This window comes from Panthera tigris, chromosome C2, assembly GCF_018350195.1.
Source record: "Panthera tigris isolate Pti1 chromosome C2, P.tigris_Pti1_mat1.1, whole genome shotgun sequence".
NCBI lineage: Eukaryota > Metazoa > Chordata > Mammalia > Carnivora > Felidae > Panthera > Panthera tigris.
The window spans coordinates 130,512,905-130,528,252 of NC_056668.1; the positions used below are offsets into that span (position 1 = coordinate 130,512,905).

A 15,348-nucleotide genomic window follows, 5' to 3' on the forward strand; every position below is an offset into this window, starting at 1 on the left:
CCTATATGCCATTTAAGAAAGTCACTAATGAATAGCTGTAATTTAAATAAAGTAAAAAGTCTTCTCACAAACCACATATTGGATATTAAAACAACTTTCTTTTTTGATGTAATAAAATAGCAGTAAGGACTCAGATTTTCTAGTTTCTCCCCAAATTTTAATATATTAATTTTTATTGTACTGGTATGTCTCTGCAGATTTAAACTATTCTAATAAATGAATAAGCAATTCTATTAACCCATAAAGCCTGAAATCAAACTATTTTTAAATGTTTTTGTTATCATGTTTTCCAAAGAGCTCTCTTAACTTTCCAGGCTTCTATGTAAAAACACCAAAAAAAGTGAATCCTATCATACAGAATGCATGTTATTAAGGCAGAGCTTATCAAGTAACTATACCTCCCGCCAGAAGACAAACAAAGTCCCACAAACAATGATTATAGATGAAACAAGTATTTTAAGTATCAGGTTTTTGGTCAATATGCTGTCCTTCCAGTTTCGTGGAGGTTTACGAATGACATCTTTATCCACTGGTTCTACTCCAAGGCTTCAAAACAAATAGAAAAGTGAATTACTTTAAAGTTTTAGGTTTTGATTTGTTATTTTCATAATCCCATTAACCTCAATTATCCAGGAAATGAAATGTCTTCTTATGGAAACAAAATGTTGACCATAAAAACCTTGGCTATAATTACTCAAAAATAACCATGGATTTTATCACTCTTCCTTCTTTTACTCTTGTTTATTTGGCATAGTTTGATGGGAGATTGATGGTCAAATTTCAAAAAAATTGTCCAACTTCATTTACATATAAATTTACTTATTTCAAATATGGCCTGAAATACTTAGCTACCGCGTAAACCCTGAAATACCTTTTCAGGCAAGGAGATTTTAAGTAGGATGACTTATTGTAATGGCTGCTGACATGCATCAGTCAATTATTCTTTCTGCTGGGAAGCAGCATCTAAGGCCCCATTACAGAAGAAAATACTTACATGCTTAAGTCTCAATACTTTCCCAAAGTCTCTAAAATTGACAAAAGAACCCAGGTAGTAACACTAAACTCAGGATTTCTCCATTACATCCCATTCTTAGAGACAAAAGCTTTCTTCCTGAGAACAGGAACTGTATCTATATACCCTGATCTGTTCTCAACTTAAGAATGGGCATCTAACACAGTGCAAAAGCTCGGTCCATGACAGGTCAACAAACACCCAAAGAGAGTAAATGATATATGCACACATCACACAATGTATAACAAACGTGTTGCTGCATGATAGATTTCCAATCCTATCCATGAATAAAATATTAAAACTTAATCATCAGTATATCACACCTTCCTTGTCTTTCTACTAGCTCATGCATAAAAAAACTCTTACCTCTGAGCTGGAGGTCCATCCATAATTATATTGATCCACAAAATCTGCATGGCATTGAGAGGATTAGGAAAGTTCATTAATGTAGCCAATGAGATTAAAGTTAATGCTGCTATACTCCTGTTGAAAAAAAGTAATTGAAAAAAATCTGTCAGCATAGTATACTTCCTACTACTTTTATAGCACTTCCTTAGCATTTGAAAATCTCATTTTACTACTGTGCTTTTAAAGGAAGTCTGTATATCCAATTACCCTATGCTTCATTCAGGTGTGAATATTCTGAAGCTAAAGTTAAACTTTATAATCCACAGCATTTAAATAAAGGATTTCAAGATGTTTAGATAATAACAAATAGAGGAAGATTTTAAACACTGAGTTCAGAATAGCTGTTATTACAGTATAGTTAACAGTTTCAACAATATTTTGGCAACTATTTTTTGACTACAGAAAAGCCCTTCTACTTTTGGAAAAAGATACCAAGGAAACACACTAAGATTTGACACTGCTTCCTTGGTTATTTCTGGAGCTAGTAAATAAACCACAAAGGTTTATATATTTTGATGATGACTTAGACATCATCTCTTTATCTTGCCATTTTTAATTTTAGGATAGAATTAATTTTCATTTTGGAAAAGTTACATATGAACAACACTCAGAAATAGCCAAAAAGCTTCTAAGCATTCTGCTTGAATTCTACTTGTCACATAATTTATCTATAAGACCCATGGTGACAAACTTCTTATAAACTTACGTGCTCAGCTGGAATCTAACAAAATTTTTAATATTATTATAAATCCCTTTACCCTCTTCAATTGCAGACCTGAAAGTTAAAAAAAAAAAAAAGTGATAATTGTCATACAAAAATAAAGATATATTTACTCTAAAACACCAAAGACCTACTTTTGAAAACAAGTTTCCAACTGATATAACACATCCATCACTAAAAAAGAGTCTGTTATTTTCTTCACATATTAAGATTAGAAACAAATATGGAAACATTATTCTGGTAAAGAATTAAAGTCACATCTGTGAAGCTCTACCTGAACTAATTTCATTATACAATATTAAAATTCTTATTCTTAAAGATATTTCAGCATTACAATCATAACACTGTCTTTTTACACAACAGACAATACTACACATTTATAACACTAAAATAATGAGCTTCTTTACCCCTTCAATTTTATTTTTCTTAAAGGTAAAGACGCATGCATGGTAAGGAATTAAATTAATGTATGTCAGGAATTAAATGGCAATAAAATATATTAGAAATCTAGCACATAAGCTACTATTGTTCCTACATACAATTAGAAATTCTGCTTTAACAGAATTTTATAAAGAATATGGTTTACAAAGATTCATTTAAATTCTCATTTGGTTAAATCTAGGAAAATACATGTTTTTTAAACAACTTCCCCTTCCTTTCAAGATTTTTATACAAGTCTCAGAATGCAAAGAAAAAAAAAACCCTATATCCCTACAAAAGCGTGGCAATTCAGAGCTCCCGCATGCTCCACTTCAGGCCCCGATGGGTTAATGAAGTACCCTGGGCATATAATTAGCATGTGTCACTGAACTGAGGAGGACGCAGGTTATCTAACAGGTGATTATCAAGTAACAAGAGTCAGGGGACCCCCATATGAACATTGTGCAACTGACATTACCAGGTATAACATAAGAATCTTAAATCAATTAGAAACCATGGCTGAAGGAGACAACGCTATTTAAAACATAATCACTTGTATCACTGACAACAGGGACAATTACAGACAGAAGGCAATAGGTATGGATAGAGATTTGATTATTTTAATACTTATTGTAAAGCCACACATATGCATATTTCTAATAGACTGAATTTAAGTAGAATAAAGGCTCCATTAAGGTTTACTGCTGTGCCACTACACTGGTGGCCAGAAAAATGTGACATCTGGCTGGCACTCAATAAATATTTCTTAAATGAGTGACTCTGCCATTTATTATATCCTTTTCATTCCATACAAATAATTTTCTTCGAAACTATACACTAGGCCATAAATAAGATTAATTAATCCTAGTAAAATAGTTCATCCACTGTGCACATATTTAAACAGTGACTATACTAATTCTTTTCCAGTTGAACTGTCTGGAGATGGGTACAGAAAAAGATGGGAAAAGATTCTCTGATGTGCATTCACTGAAACAAAACTTACATTATGGTTTGGAAATCATCATCCACAAGGATCATGTCTGCTGCCTCTTTGCAAACGTCTGTGCCAGTCTGACCCATTGCAACTCCAATGTCTGCAGCCTTCAGAGCAACTGCATCGTTGACTCCATCTCCTGTCATGGCTACAACTGAGCCGTTCTTCTGTAGAGACTGGAGTGGGGGGGGGGGGGGATTCTGATAAAAATGTTGCTTCCACAAAGATAAAGGGATAAATAACTCCTATTTTACTCATATAATAAAGACTGGAAACAAGACAGACCACCAATTTTTCAACAACCTTCAATATATGGAGGTGTTAAGATAAAGTTTAGAAAAAGTTTTTATTAATAGTCTCATGTGTGAGAACCATGTCTAAAGTCTGATCTAGAGTTAATTATACAGTGGCTCTCAGGGGCAATTTTGCCTTGTAGGGGACATTTGGCAATGTCTGGAGATATTTTTTACTATCATGACTGGATGCTACTGGCATCTAGAGGGTAGGGGCCAGGGATGCTGCTAAACATCTACGAGGTACAGGACAGGCCCTCACAACAAAGAATCCAGCCCAAAATGTCAATAGTATGAAGGCTGAGAAACTTTTAACTAATGCAATGGAGGGCTATTGTGATTAAGAACTTAAGCCCTTTAACTAATGGATACTACGTCAGTTGCTTTGTATATATTTACTGATTAATATAAATAACCATAAGTTTTTAAATATTATTTCCTCATAATATCTCCTTTTCTTGCTCTATTTATTCAGTTTCTAAGCAATTACTGCTAATTACACTGGGATGATTTGGCTATGGACTCCTGTCAGAACATACGACTACAATGTCAATGTTTTAAAGAAGGTTGTACTTGCAGATATTTCATTCAAGGTTTCTTCTACATCTTCCTTTGCTAACTACATTCTCTATTAATGCTTCAATTTCAAGCTCTAAAAAAAAAATAATAATCACCTCTTTTGCTTCACAATACCTTTTACTTTAATGTTCTATCAACATTCCTAGTAATGCAATCATAATGAAAGACAAGAAGTAGCATGTTGGAGACAGCGATAAAACAATTGGATTTTTAGAGACCCACCTTAATAATTTTCATCTTGTGCCTTGGACTAGCTCTGTAAAATACCGCAACCTGTAAAAACACAGGATACACTAAAAATCTTCAATGTTAAGAAATATCAGAATAACTCATGCATTTATGACCCAGATTTTTAAAAATTATCTATTTAAAGTATATTTACTTTGCCACAGAGATCAAGTTTAAGCAATAGGTCATATCTGTTAAGACACTCATTTGACATGATCACTTCAAACTTTACCAACAGTAGCACCGGAAATACACAATCTAAACAAGTTATCCAATTTAACCCATTATGTTTAAAGTCTGAAGAGAAACAGCCTTATTCTTGAAATGTTTCAGAGACAGAGAAGGAAGAATTCACCTCCATATGTTTCTTAATTACACTGGCAAACAACAAAAATAGCCTTTTCCCTTCGTTCTGTCTTCAGGAAGGATAAAGAACAGCTGCCTTTTTTGCTGTTGTTGTGGTTTTGTTATTGTTGTTGTTTATAAAGTGTCAAGTGTCGGGGAGCCTGGGTGGCTCAGTTGGTTAAGCATCTGACTTCGGCTCAGGTCATGATCTCACGGTTCATGAGATTCAAGCCCCGCATCGAGCTCTGTGCTGACAGCTCAGAGCCTGGAGCCTGCTTTGGATTCTGGGTCTCCCTCTCTCTCTCTGCCCCTCCTCTGGTCATGCTCTGCCTCTCTCTCTCAAAAAATACATAAACACTAAAAAAGTAATAAAAAATATAGTGTCAAGTATCTGCTCATTCTCCCTCTTCATTTTAATTCTTTAGGTTCTCCTACACTATATCTCCAACAGTTTATATGATCTTATCCCTCCAAACCATGCATTTAATTCCCTTTTCTGATGCCATCTCCTGGTCTCCTCAAACCCCTTCACTGTGCCCCAAAGGCAGACATCAACAACATCCCCTGTATCCTCCGCTTTTGCACATTGCTCTAACTTAATTTTGCACACAGCAAAGCCATCCCTACAGTCCTCCCAAAGAGTACCACCAGGAGAGCCCAGACAGGGGTAGGTGTCTTTCATTCCCCCTTTTTTATTCATAAAACCTCAGTTTTGAAGGTCACAGGATACTATACTTCCTACTAACTGCAGGCATTCACTGCTCCAGGTCACTCCCCCATGTTTCACAAAATGTTTTTCAGATTTTTGTTTTAATGAATACAATGTTGTATTAGTTTCACATGTACAACACAGTGATTCACAATTCTATACATTACACAATGCTCACCATAAGAGTAGTTATCATCCATCATTACACATTATTATAACACTATGGACTATGTTCCTTACACCGTACTTCTCATCCCTGTGACTTAATGAACTTCTGCTTCACTGTCACTCTTTCCAACAACACTTAAGTCACGGCGATTTTAATAACTACATAATATACCATTCTTCTCCCTACTGTCCTAGAGGATTAGTTCATACTAAGTTTTCTCTCCTCATACTTCCAATTTATCACCATCTCCAACCCTAGGCTCCGTTGACAACTTTGCTTCCCACTTCAAAGAAAACAGAATGAGGAAAGAACTTCTGTAATTCCCACCATCCAATAATCTGTATCCAAGCACTATCCTTTCCTTCTCTCCTTTTATTATAGATGAACTAAATATGCTCCTAGCACACGGGTCAAATATTCTACCTTCTGACCTATTTAAAGATCATTGCTCCAGAAATTCTATCCTCTCTTGCATTAAAATCTTTTCCTCACTGACGCATCGTTATCATCAGTATACAAACATTCGATTATTTCTTCCATTTAAATAAAAATAAAACCAAAAACTTCCCTTCTTGTTTTGGGCACTACCCTACATTTTCCTCCTTCTTTATAGCAAAACTCCTCTGTACTTGCCATCTCCCATTTCCCCTCTTCTCATGCTCTCTTGACTCCATCCCAGTTGGGCCGCTGCCCCCACCACTGCACTGAAACCCCTGCTGAAGACTATTAAAGACGACCTGCTTTGCTCATACCAGTGGTCATTTCTTTTCTGACTGACGCTCTCAGCAGCATGCTAACATAGCTGGTAATTCCCTCCTCCTGCAATACTTTCTGCTCTTGGCTTCCATGATCACCCTCTCCTGGTCTTCCTCCTACCTTTCTGGCTGCCCCTCTTTTGCAGGCTCCTCCGGACCTCCCTGAAGTCTGAATCTTGGAATATTTCAGGACTCAGTTCTTAGATTCCTCTCTACAAAAGGTCTAAGAATCTCCACCTGTCCCTAGGTGATCTCATCCAGCCTTAGAGATTTAGATTTTATTTTTATGCATTTTTGTCTTCAGCCCCAGTATCTCTTCTAAAATCCAGACCAGTGAAATTAATCCACCCACCTATTCCAAAGTTCCTTTTGGATGTCTCATCTAAGACTTAAAAATATCACAAACTGAACCCCTGTTATTTCCCAAAATACATGTCCTTCATATCCTCTGCTAATGGCAAGTATATCCTCCTAGTCACTCCGGCTCAATTCCTCCTCTTCTCTCACATGCCACAAGCAGTTTAACAGCAAATCCTATTGGCTCCATCCTCAAATAAATCCAAACTTCAACCTCCTTACTCTAAACCCATTGCCAATACTCTGGGCCAATATATGAACTGATTTTTTATTTCTGCCCTTGTCTCCTGCAGTCTCTTCTCAACGAAGTGACCACAGTGAAACTGCTAAAACAGAAGCCAGATCACATCTGTCTTCTGCTCAAAACCCTCCAATGACTTCCTATCTTCCTCAGAATGAAAGCCAAAGCCCATTACTACCTACCCCTTCCTCCTCATTTGTCTTTTTTCACCTGAACTACACCTACCTGGCCTCCACCCTGTTCCTTAAACACACGAGGCACACTCGCCTCAAGGTCTTTGCACGTGTGTTCCCTCGTCTGGAGTGCTCTTTCCTCAGATATTACATGGGCTGCTCCTTTGTCAAGCAGTTTCTCGGTAATAAGGTCTTTCCTAGTCATGTTATCTAAAAATTTCAATTTACCTCTTCAATCTTTCCTCTCTCTACTCCCTGCTTTTGTTGGTGCTCCTTAGCACTTATCTGACACAATGTATATATTTACTTATCTTAGACTACAAGCTCCCTGAAGGCAGTCCTCTATAAATACATATAAAATGAATAAATCACTGAATTTAGTACCATCAAATAGACTGTACCCAGTTTCTCTCCCAATTTTAATAAAGGTCTAAAACAAACGAGGATTATTTTCTTAGGCAAAAGACTCAATTTAACTGTAACATCACATTACTACTTATGCCTAGGGCCTTTAGATACCATGAATCACATAAATCATATTTGGAGAATATATTTCGTTTTTAAAAAGCTCAAAATCCTTTGGACTCTTTAGTATGTCATTAAAAAGGACTAAAGTACATCTGTATTGAAAGTATATTGTTACCTTCTGAGTGATAATTCAATATTACTGCAGAAATTAATCATATAGCACACAGCATTGAAATACAGGAGTATTTAGCAAAGACTGCAGATTTTCCAGAATATTTAAATCAAAGGCTAACTACCACCACTCAGGTTGAACAGAGTAAAATTTTGCCTTTGTTACACTCACTGCACGTCATTTGAACCATCGCAAATCATGCCATTATATCACTGACAATGGCAGCCACAAGGACATGCCAACTGTTGGACTGAAAGCATATTTCTTTTGTACACTAACAAATTACTTGACGTGCAGCCGGTATAGCTACGACCTGATATAAGATTTTAGTATTTCAAAGGTTTGATGGCAACTCAAAAATAAGAGCAGCAGTTTCGAGACCAAGCAGATTTTAATGAAAACTCAGTTGGCGCTTTGCATGTGGTACAGAGTAAAATTTGTTCTTAAAGCACCAGAAGAGCAGATCAATCTTTTAGGTGACTAAAAACACTAAATTTAGTGACTCAAAATTATGGCCTAAAGAAATAAGATTTAAAACAAAACAATATGGAAAGGACTAGAGACTGAGCTACATCACTGTATCACAGAGCTAAGATTAGACTTGGGGGTAACTGAATTTCCTCTATTCATAATCTTTTCACCTTTATATCCGTTTCTCTACCTAACAACAAAAAAAGAATATACTGATCAAAGATAAAGCACACAATAAAATCATGTAGCTTGGAAGCAAGAGAGAAAAAGATAGGATGAGGACAGGATGGTAAAAGGACAGTGGAAAAGAAATAGAACTCTGAAAAGGAGCAGGTTTAGGGAATAATTTTTTCTCTTCTCATTGGTCCTTCTTTACAGTGTCATATTTGTGGTTAGCACTCACAGGTTGTTTTTTTTTTTTTTTAATGTTTATTTATTTATTTGAGAGAGAGCGAGCAGGGGAGGGGCAGAGAGAGAAGAGAGAGAAGGAATCAAAGAATCCCAAGCAGGCTCCACGTTCAGCACAGAGCCCAATGCAGGGCTCAAACTCACAACCGTGAGGTCATGATCTGAGCAGAAATCAAGAGCTGGATGCTTAACCAGCTGAGCCACCCAGGCACCCCATCACTCACAGTTCTCTTGATCAACATTAATAGACAAGGGTGCTAGGAAAAGGAAGTTAAGAAGAATACAGGAAAATACTAAAGGAGAAATTAATGAAAAATATTCCTGGAATTAAAATAACCTGCCGAACTTTCCCCAATCTTCCAGGAAAGATATAAAGATACCAGATGCATTGAAGAAAAGAAAAAAAACAAAAACAAAAAACAGGTGACTGAAATAAAATATTTACAACCTACCAAAAACCAAACAGCACACAGATTGGGGATTCTATTACAGGAATGTGATTAATAGTTTTGGTAGTAATACAAATGAAGGTACTGCTATTAAAAAGAACAAAAGAGGATGTCCACTTCTATTGATGGGAAATATAGGACACACTACAAGAAATCATAAACAAAAAACATTGAGAACTCCTAGATGGACTTTCTAAATAATTAAACGAAATTGAATTTCCATGCTACTCTTTTGTTGGCTCTAGGTTAAAAGGACAGAGTAATGTTAGAAATGAAATATGAGACTGAATTATGGAAAGAGGAAGCTAAAAACCATTTTAGTAAGGAAAAGAATTAATATGATTTAGTACATGTGGGGAAATCTCAGTAAGCTGGCAATTTAGAAGTTTTTTGCTTTTAACACTAATAAAAGAAAAGCCATTCAAACTGGTATGAAGTAAAAGCATTAAACCAAGTATATATGTTGGCTGTAAGAGAGTTCCATAAACGTAAGATGAAGTGGGGAAGAAAACAAGTTACAGGATAAGGGCAGTCCACCTAAGCTCAAAGAGCTAAAACAATTCATTAATAGTATTTGCAGAAAAGATTTAGGTATTCAAAAGAAATACCTGGAAGGGAGCTCTGGTATTTATGGAATTCCTCCTTAGAATAGGACAAGGTGAAGCAATTCAATAAGCTTCTCACAAAGCTTAGGTTTTATATTGTTTTAGTCTCTTTGGAATAGCATCAGGGTATCTGCCATAATTAATGCATAAAAACTGTTATCTGGAAAAGACGTAATTTGCCCAGGCTGATGGTGTAATTTGTAATTTGCAATTTGCCTCTTCCTTCTCTAAGTACCTTGAAGTTGGTTTCCAGAGTTCATTAGCATTTTTATCAGAGAGCCCAGAGAGTGAACCAAGAAAGCAAATAAAATGAAACTTCAAATCTGTCAATTTCACTACTTGTCACCATCTCTGGGAATAGGTTTGGAAGAAAAGGTTGAACAAAGGTCTAATGGGAAAATGTTTAATTAACTGCAGATTTCACATATATTGACTAATGTACACTCTGTCCCAATACCCCTAGGTAACCTAATACAGAATTTATTCTTTCAGAAATAAATGTCAGGAAGAAACTATCACGAAAGGACACACACACACACACAAAGTCGTGTTCAAATATGGAAACAGCTTCCTCACTAAATGTAAAATAAAGCAAACACACACACTGCTCCCAGATGCTCTGAAAACAGCATTCATGAGTGACTAGATCTTGAGCAAGAGAAAACAAATGAGTAAAAGAGCGCATTTCTACTAGTTACTGTATCTAAAATCTAAGCACAAGCGAGGCTGATGGCCCAGGGACTTAATGCTACTGTACGAAGCACAGTTTATGGAAATATAAGCTAAACTTTTTCAGAGGACAATTCACCAATATGTGCTAAGCATTTTATAAATGTGTTGGTCATCAGTCCAATCTTTTCACATGATGAAATTTATTCTACAGAAATAATCAGAGATAGGTACAAAGTCATGTACAATAATATTTAATGAAACAGTAAGCAACAGATGACAAAGTCAGAAGTCACACAGACCTGGACTCCCAGTCCCAATGCCACTGCTATCACTTATCAGCTCTGAGATTTCAGATTAGTATCCCAAATTCTCTGGGCCTCAGTTTCCTCATCTGTAAAAATGGGTCTGCCCATCTCTTATAAGATGGCTATTAGAAGTAAATAGATAACGTACGTAATATATGAATTGCCTGGTACATGGTAAATGGTTGCTTACTCTTATTATCCTTGAAGCATTGTTTACAGTAACAAAAAATAAATGGAAGTTAAAATTTCAACACGAAAATGATTATATAACCATGTATTTGCTGTGTGTTTATACACACATAATATATCCAAGCAAAATACTGTGCACCCATTAAAAACATGTTTTATAGGGGCGCCTGGGTGGCGCAGTCGGTTAAGCGTCCGACTTCAGCCAGGTCACGATCTCGGGTCTGTGAGTTCGAGCCCCGCGTCAGGCTCTGGGCTGATGGCTCGGAGCCTGGAGCCTGTTTCCGATTCTGTGTCTCCCTCTCTCTCTGCCCCTCCCCTGTTCATGCTCTGTCTCTCTCTGTCCCAAAAATAAATAAAAAACGTTGAAAAAAAAAAATTAAAAAAAAACAAACCTGTTTTATAATGATAACTTATGATTACAGAAATGCTGATGTTAAATGAAATGTTCACATTTATAACACTATTAAGTTCCAACCAGGTTTTGTCAAAACATATTTTTTAAAAAACACATGGGTTGGGGCACCTGGGTGGCTCAGTCACTTAAAGCAGCCGACTTCAGCTCAGGTCATGATCTTGCGGTCTAGGAGTTCGAGCCCCATGTCAGGCCCTGTGCTGACAGCTCACAGCCTGGAGCCTGCTTTGGATTCTGTGTCTCCCTCTCTCTGCCCCTCCCCTGCTTGCTCCCTATCTCTCTCTCTCTCTCTCAAAAATAATAAACATTAAAAAAAAAAAAGACATGGGTTAACTTATTTTATTATTTTGGATGCTCTGCACAACCTTTGAGTATCTGGATTGTTTGCAGGTAGTTTCCATTCTAGCTCTTCTCTAGGTTTTCAGTTTTTCTACAATGAACATATACTACTAATGAACAAATTTTCTAATCAGAAAATTGTATTATAAAAAGCTTTGAGTTAAGATGTGGAATTAACCTAAGAAAATTCACTGTTCTAACTATGTAACTTGCAGTTTTGAGTGTAAAATAAGTGAAGAAGGTAGCACATTTTATTACTGTCAATGAATAAGTAGAATATGCCTAATAAAATAAATGTCAGATGATAAGCACTTATTTTAAAGGATACATAATTACATGTACATAAATAGGTTGAATAACAATGAGGACAAGAAATTCGAACTGTCAAGAACTTAGATGTAATAATGCTGCCTATCCCTTATGGGGCGCTTCCTACAGGACCTGTGTACCCACAAATCAGTCTTTGAAGTCCCCCGGAAAACATCCTAAGATACTAAAATAATCTTACACTTGAAGGCTCTGAAGAAGTTGCCTGTGTTATAGAAGAGGAGATACTTTTCCTATAAACAATTTGTTAGAAAAGCATTACAATCAACGGTAAAAAAGGCATTTCAAAGAAAAAAAGCAGTCTTTTTTTTTTCCAATTTATTTAAACTAAAAGAAAAAAAAGAGTCTTTTCAACAGATGGTGCTGAATAATTGAACATCCATGTGCAAAAAACTGAACCTTAACCCATTTCTCACAACATACACAAAAATTCAAATTGGATCACAGACCTTAGTGTAAAACCTAAAAATGTAACACTTTTGGAAGAAAATATAGGTAAAAAAAAAATCTTTGTGACACTGGGTTAAGCTGAGTATTCTTAGAGAAGACATCAAAATCATGATCCATAAAAGAAAAATAAATTAGACTTCATCAGAATTTGAAACCTCTGCTCTCTGAAAGAGTGCTAAAAGAATAAAAAAATAGGCCAGTAGGAAAAAATATTTCAAATCAAATATCTGGTAAAGGACTTGTATATATAATATATAAAGAACTCTCAAATTCAGTAAGAAAACAGACACAATTTTTAAAAAAATAGGCAGAGCAGACACTTCACTAAACAAGGTATCTAAATGGCAAATAAGCACATGGAAAGACACTCAACATCATTAATTGTGAGGGAAACGCAAATTAAAACCACAAGAAGATACTACTATAAACCTGTTAGGATGGGGTGTGGGGGAACTAACAATCCCATGTGCTAGGGAGGATGCAGAGCAATCAGAACTTGAAAACATTGCTAGTGGGAACGCAAATAATAAAGCCATCTTAGAAAACAACTTGGCAGTTTCTTACAAGGTTAAGCATATACTAACCATGTGACCCAGCAACTACTCTTAGGTATTTATCCATGAGAAATGAAAATTTATTTTCATACAAAAATCTAAACACAAATGTTTATAGTAGCTTTATTAATAATCAACAAAACCTGGAAATAATACAAATGTCTTTAAACCAGGGAACAAGTAACATTCCCCCAAACACTGGTATACTACTCAGCAATTAAAAGAACAAACTATTAATACTCACAACCAACATGGATAAATCTCAAAGCATTATGCTAAATAGAAGAAGAAATTCAAAGCCTCATACTACAGGATTCCATTTTTAGAGTATTGTGGAAAAGGCAAAACTATAGGGACAGAAAACAAATCAGCAGTTGCCAAGTGCTAAAAGTAGAGAGAGGAGTTGACTATAAAAAGGCACAAGCGAATTTGGGGATATAATGGAACTGTTCTATATCTTGATTGTGGCTGGTTGCAAGACTGCACGCATTTGCATTTGTCAAAACTCAGAACTGTACATTAAAAAGGGTAAATTCTACTGTATGTAAATGATACCTCAATTTTTCAAAAAAGCATTAAATACTCATGCTACAATTAAATCAAAGGGGTAAGAAATACAAAGTAATGGTCTCTCTCCACTCTGTCAATCACTTAACCTTCATAGCACCTTCCTCAGAGGAAAGTTGGTTCCTGCTAAAGTTAACAAATGTGTGCTGGTATTCATAATGATCATAAATAATAAATACTCTCAATACATCATAAATATTCTCAATGATAAGGCTGACTTCAGTGCTAAGATTTAATTTCAGGATGTGGTTCAATAAATTTGGTGGTCCTGTCTCCATTGTTCCCAAACAGTTTCATTAAGATAACAGTAGAAATGTTAACACTTAGAATAAGGTTTTTCCACCTAAAAGGTGGCCTACCTTTGGTACTATCTGTGAAAGCTGCTGGACGTCCATTGCATCTATTTCTTCTCCTGAGACTGACTGGGAAGTTTTGGAATACAATCCCAGACGACTAGCTAAAGTAAAATGGGAGAGAAAACATAATTAAACAAATTAGTTTTGCTTGGGGCTCCTGGGGGCTCGGTTCAGCATCCGACTCTTGATTTTGGCTCAGGTCATGGTCCCAGGGCCATGGGTTCAAGCCCATATCAGGCTCCATGCTGAGCATGGAGTTGGCTTGGGATTTTCTCTCTCTCCCTCTGCCCCTCTCACCGCGCCCCCCCCCCCCCCCACCTCCTGCTCACACTCTTGCATTCTCTCTGTCTCTAAAACCAAAAACAAAACAAAAAATTAGTCTTGCTTGCTAGGCTACTCAACATAATGCTCACTTAATGTGATTTGTTATCCATTCTCTTTTTAGGCATAAAATGTCTTTATATCAAGGGATCATAAGACAAAATACTAGTAAGGCAAACCTATATGAATTAGTAAAAAGTCTGGCGTTTTCTGTTTGTTTTATTTTTGTTTATATTTAATAAAGAATTTTCACTATTTAAACTACTATACCTAAGAACTGAAACAAGGCCAATAGCTTTTGCTTAGCAGCTCAATTTTTTAAAAAATTTTTAAGTGTATTTATTTATTTTGAGAGAGAGAGAGAGAGAGAGAGAGAGAGAGAGAGAGAAATCCCAAGGAAGCTCCACACTGTCAGTGCAGAGCCAGACGTGGGGCTCGAACTCATGAACTGTGAGATTGAGATCATGACTGGAGCCAAAGTCAAGAGTCAGATGCTTAACCGACTGAGCCACTCAAGAGCCCTAGCAGCTCAATTTTAACATAGATCTGAATGCATTTTAAGTAAAGTATCCAAAGCCAGACAAAACAGTGGTGGATCTGTGATAATCATGTAGTACATGCAAGTGAAAATAAATGTTAAAAGGTTTTTCTAGGTATAACTTTCCCAACAATGTTATGTTTCTGGTGACATATTCTTCTTAGATAGCATAAAATATGAAACTCCTATTCCAGGCTCTCATCATATTATTAAAATCAGAATTAATGGACTTAGCAAGCTTAAATTTATCAGTATGAATTATAGTTTACAAACTCCAGAATATTAATTTTCAGTGTCCTTTTTTTCCTCTTATTACTTCTTAAGGTAATCTTAAATGGCAT

At 36.0% G+C, this 15,348-nt stretch overlaps 1 protein-coding gene across 2 annotated transcripts in view; it reads right to left on the reverse strand.

Annotated features, from left to right (window-relative positions):
* The window catches only part of ATP2C1 (ATPase secretory pathway Ca2+ transporting 1), a 169,658-nt gene that overhangs the window by 20,540 nt on the left and 133,770 nt on the right, over positions 1 to 15,348 (reverse strand). For both annotated transcript variants that reach the window (XM_042998262.1, XM_007087382.3), the window contains exons 19-24: positions 14,152 to 14,249; positions 4,650 to 4,700; positions 3,565 to 3,731; positions 2,127 to 2,195; positions 1,379 to 1,495; positions 399 to 546 (exon numbers count right to left, since the gene is read on the reverse strand). In XM_042998262.1, the coding sequence (XP_042854196.1) occupies positions 399 to 546; positions 1,379 to 1,495; positions 2,127 to 2,195; positions 3,565 to 3,731; positions 4,650 to 4,700; positions 14,152 to 14,249 (650 nt within the window). The remainder of the gene's footprint in view (positions 1 to 398; positions 547 to 1,378; positions 1,496 to 2,126; positions 2,196 to 3,564; positions 3,732 to 4,649; positions 4,701 to 14,151; positions 14,250 to 15,348) is intronic.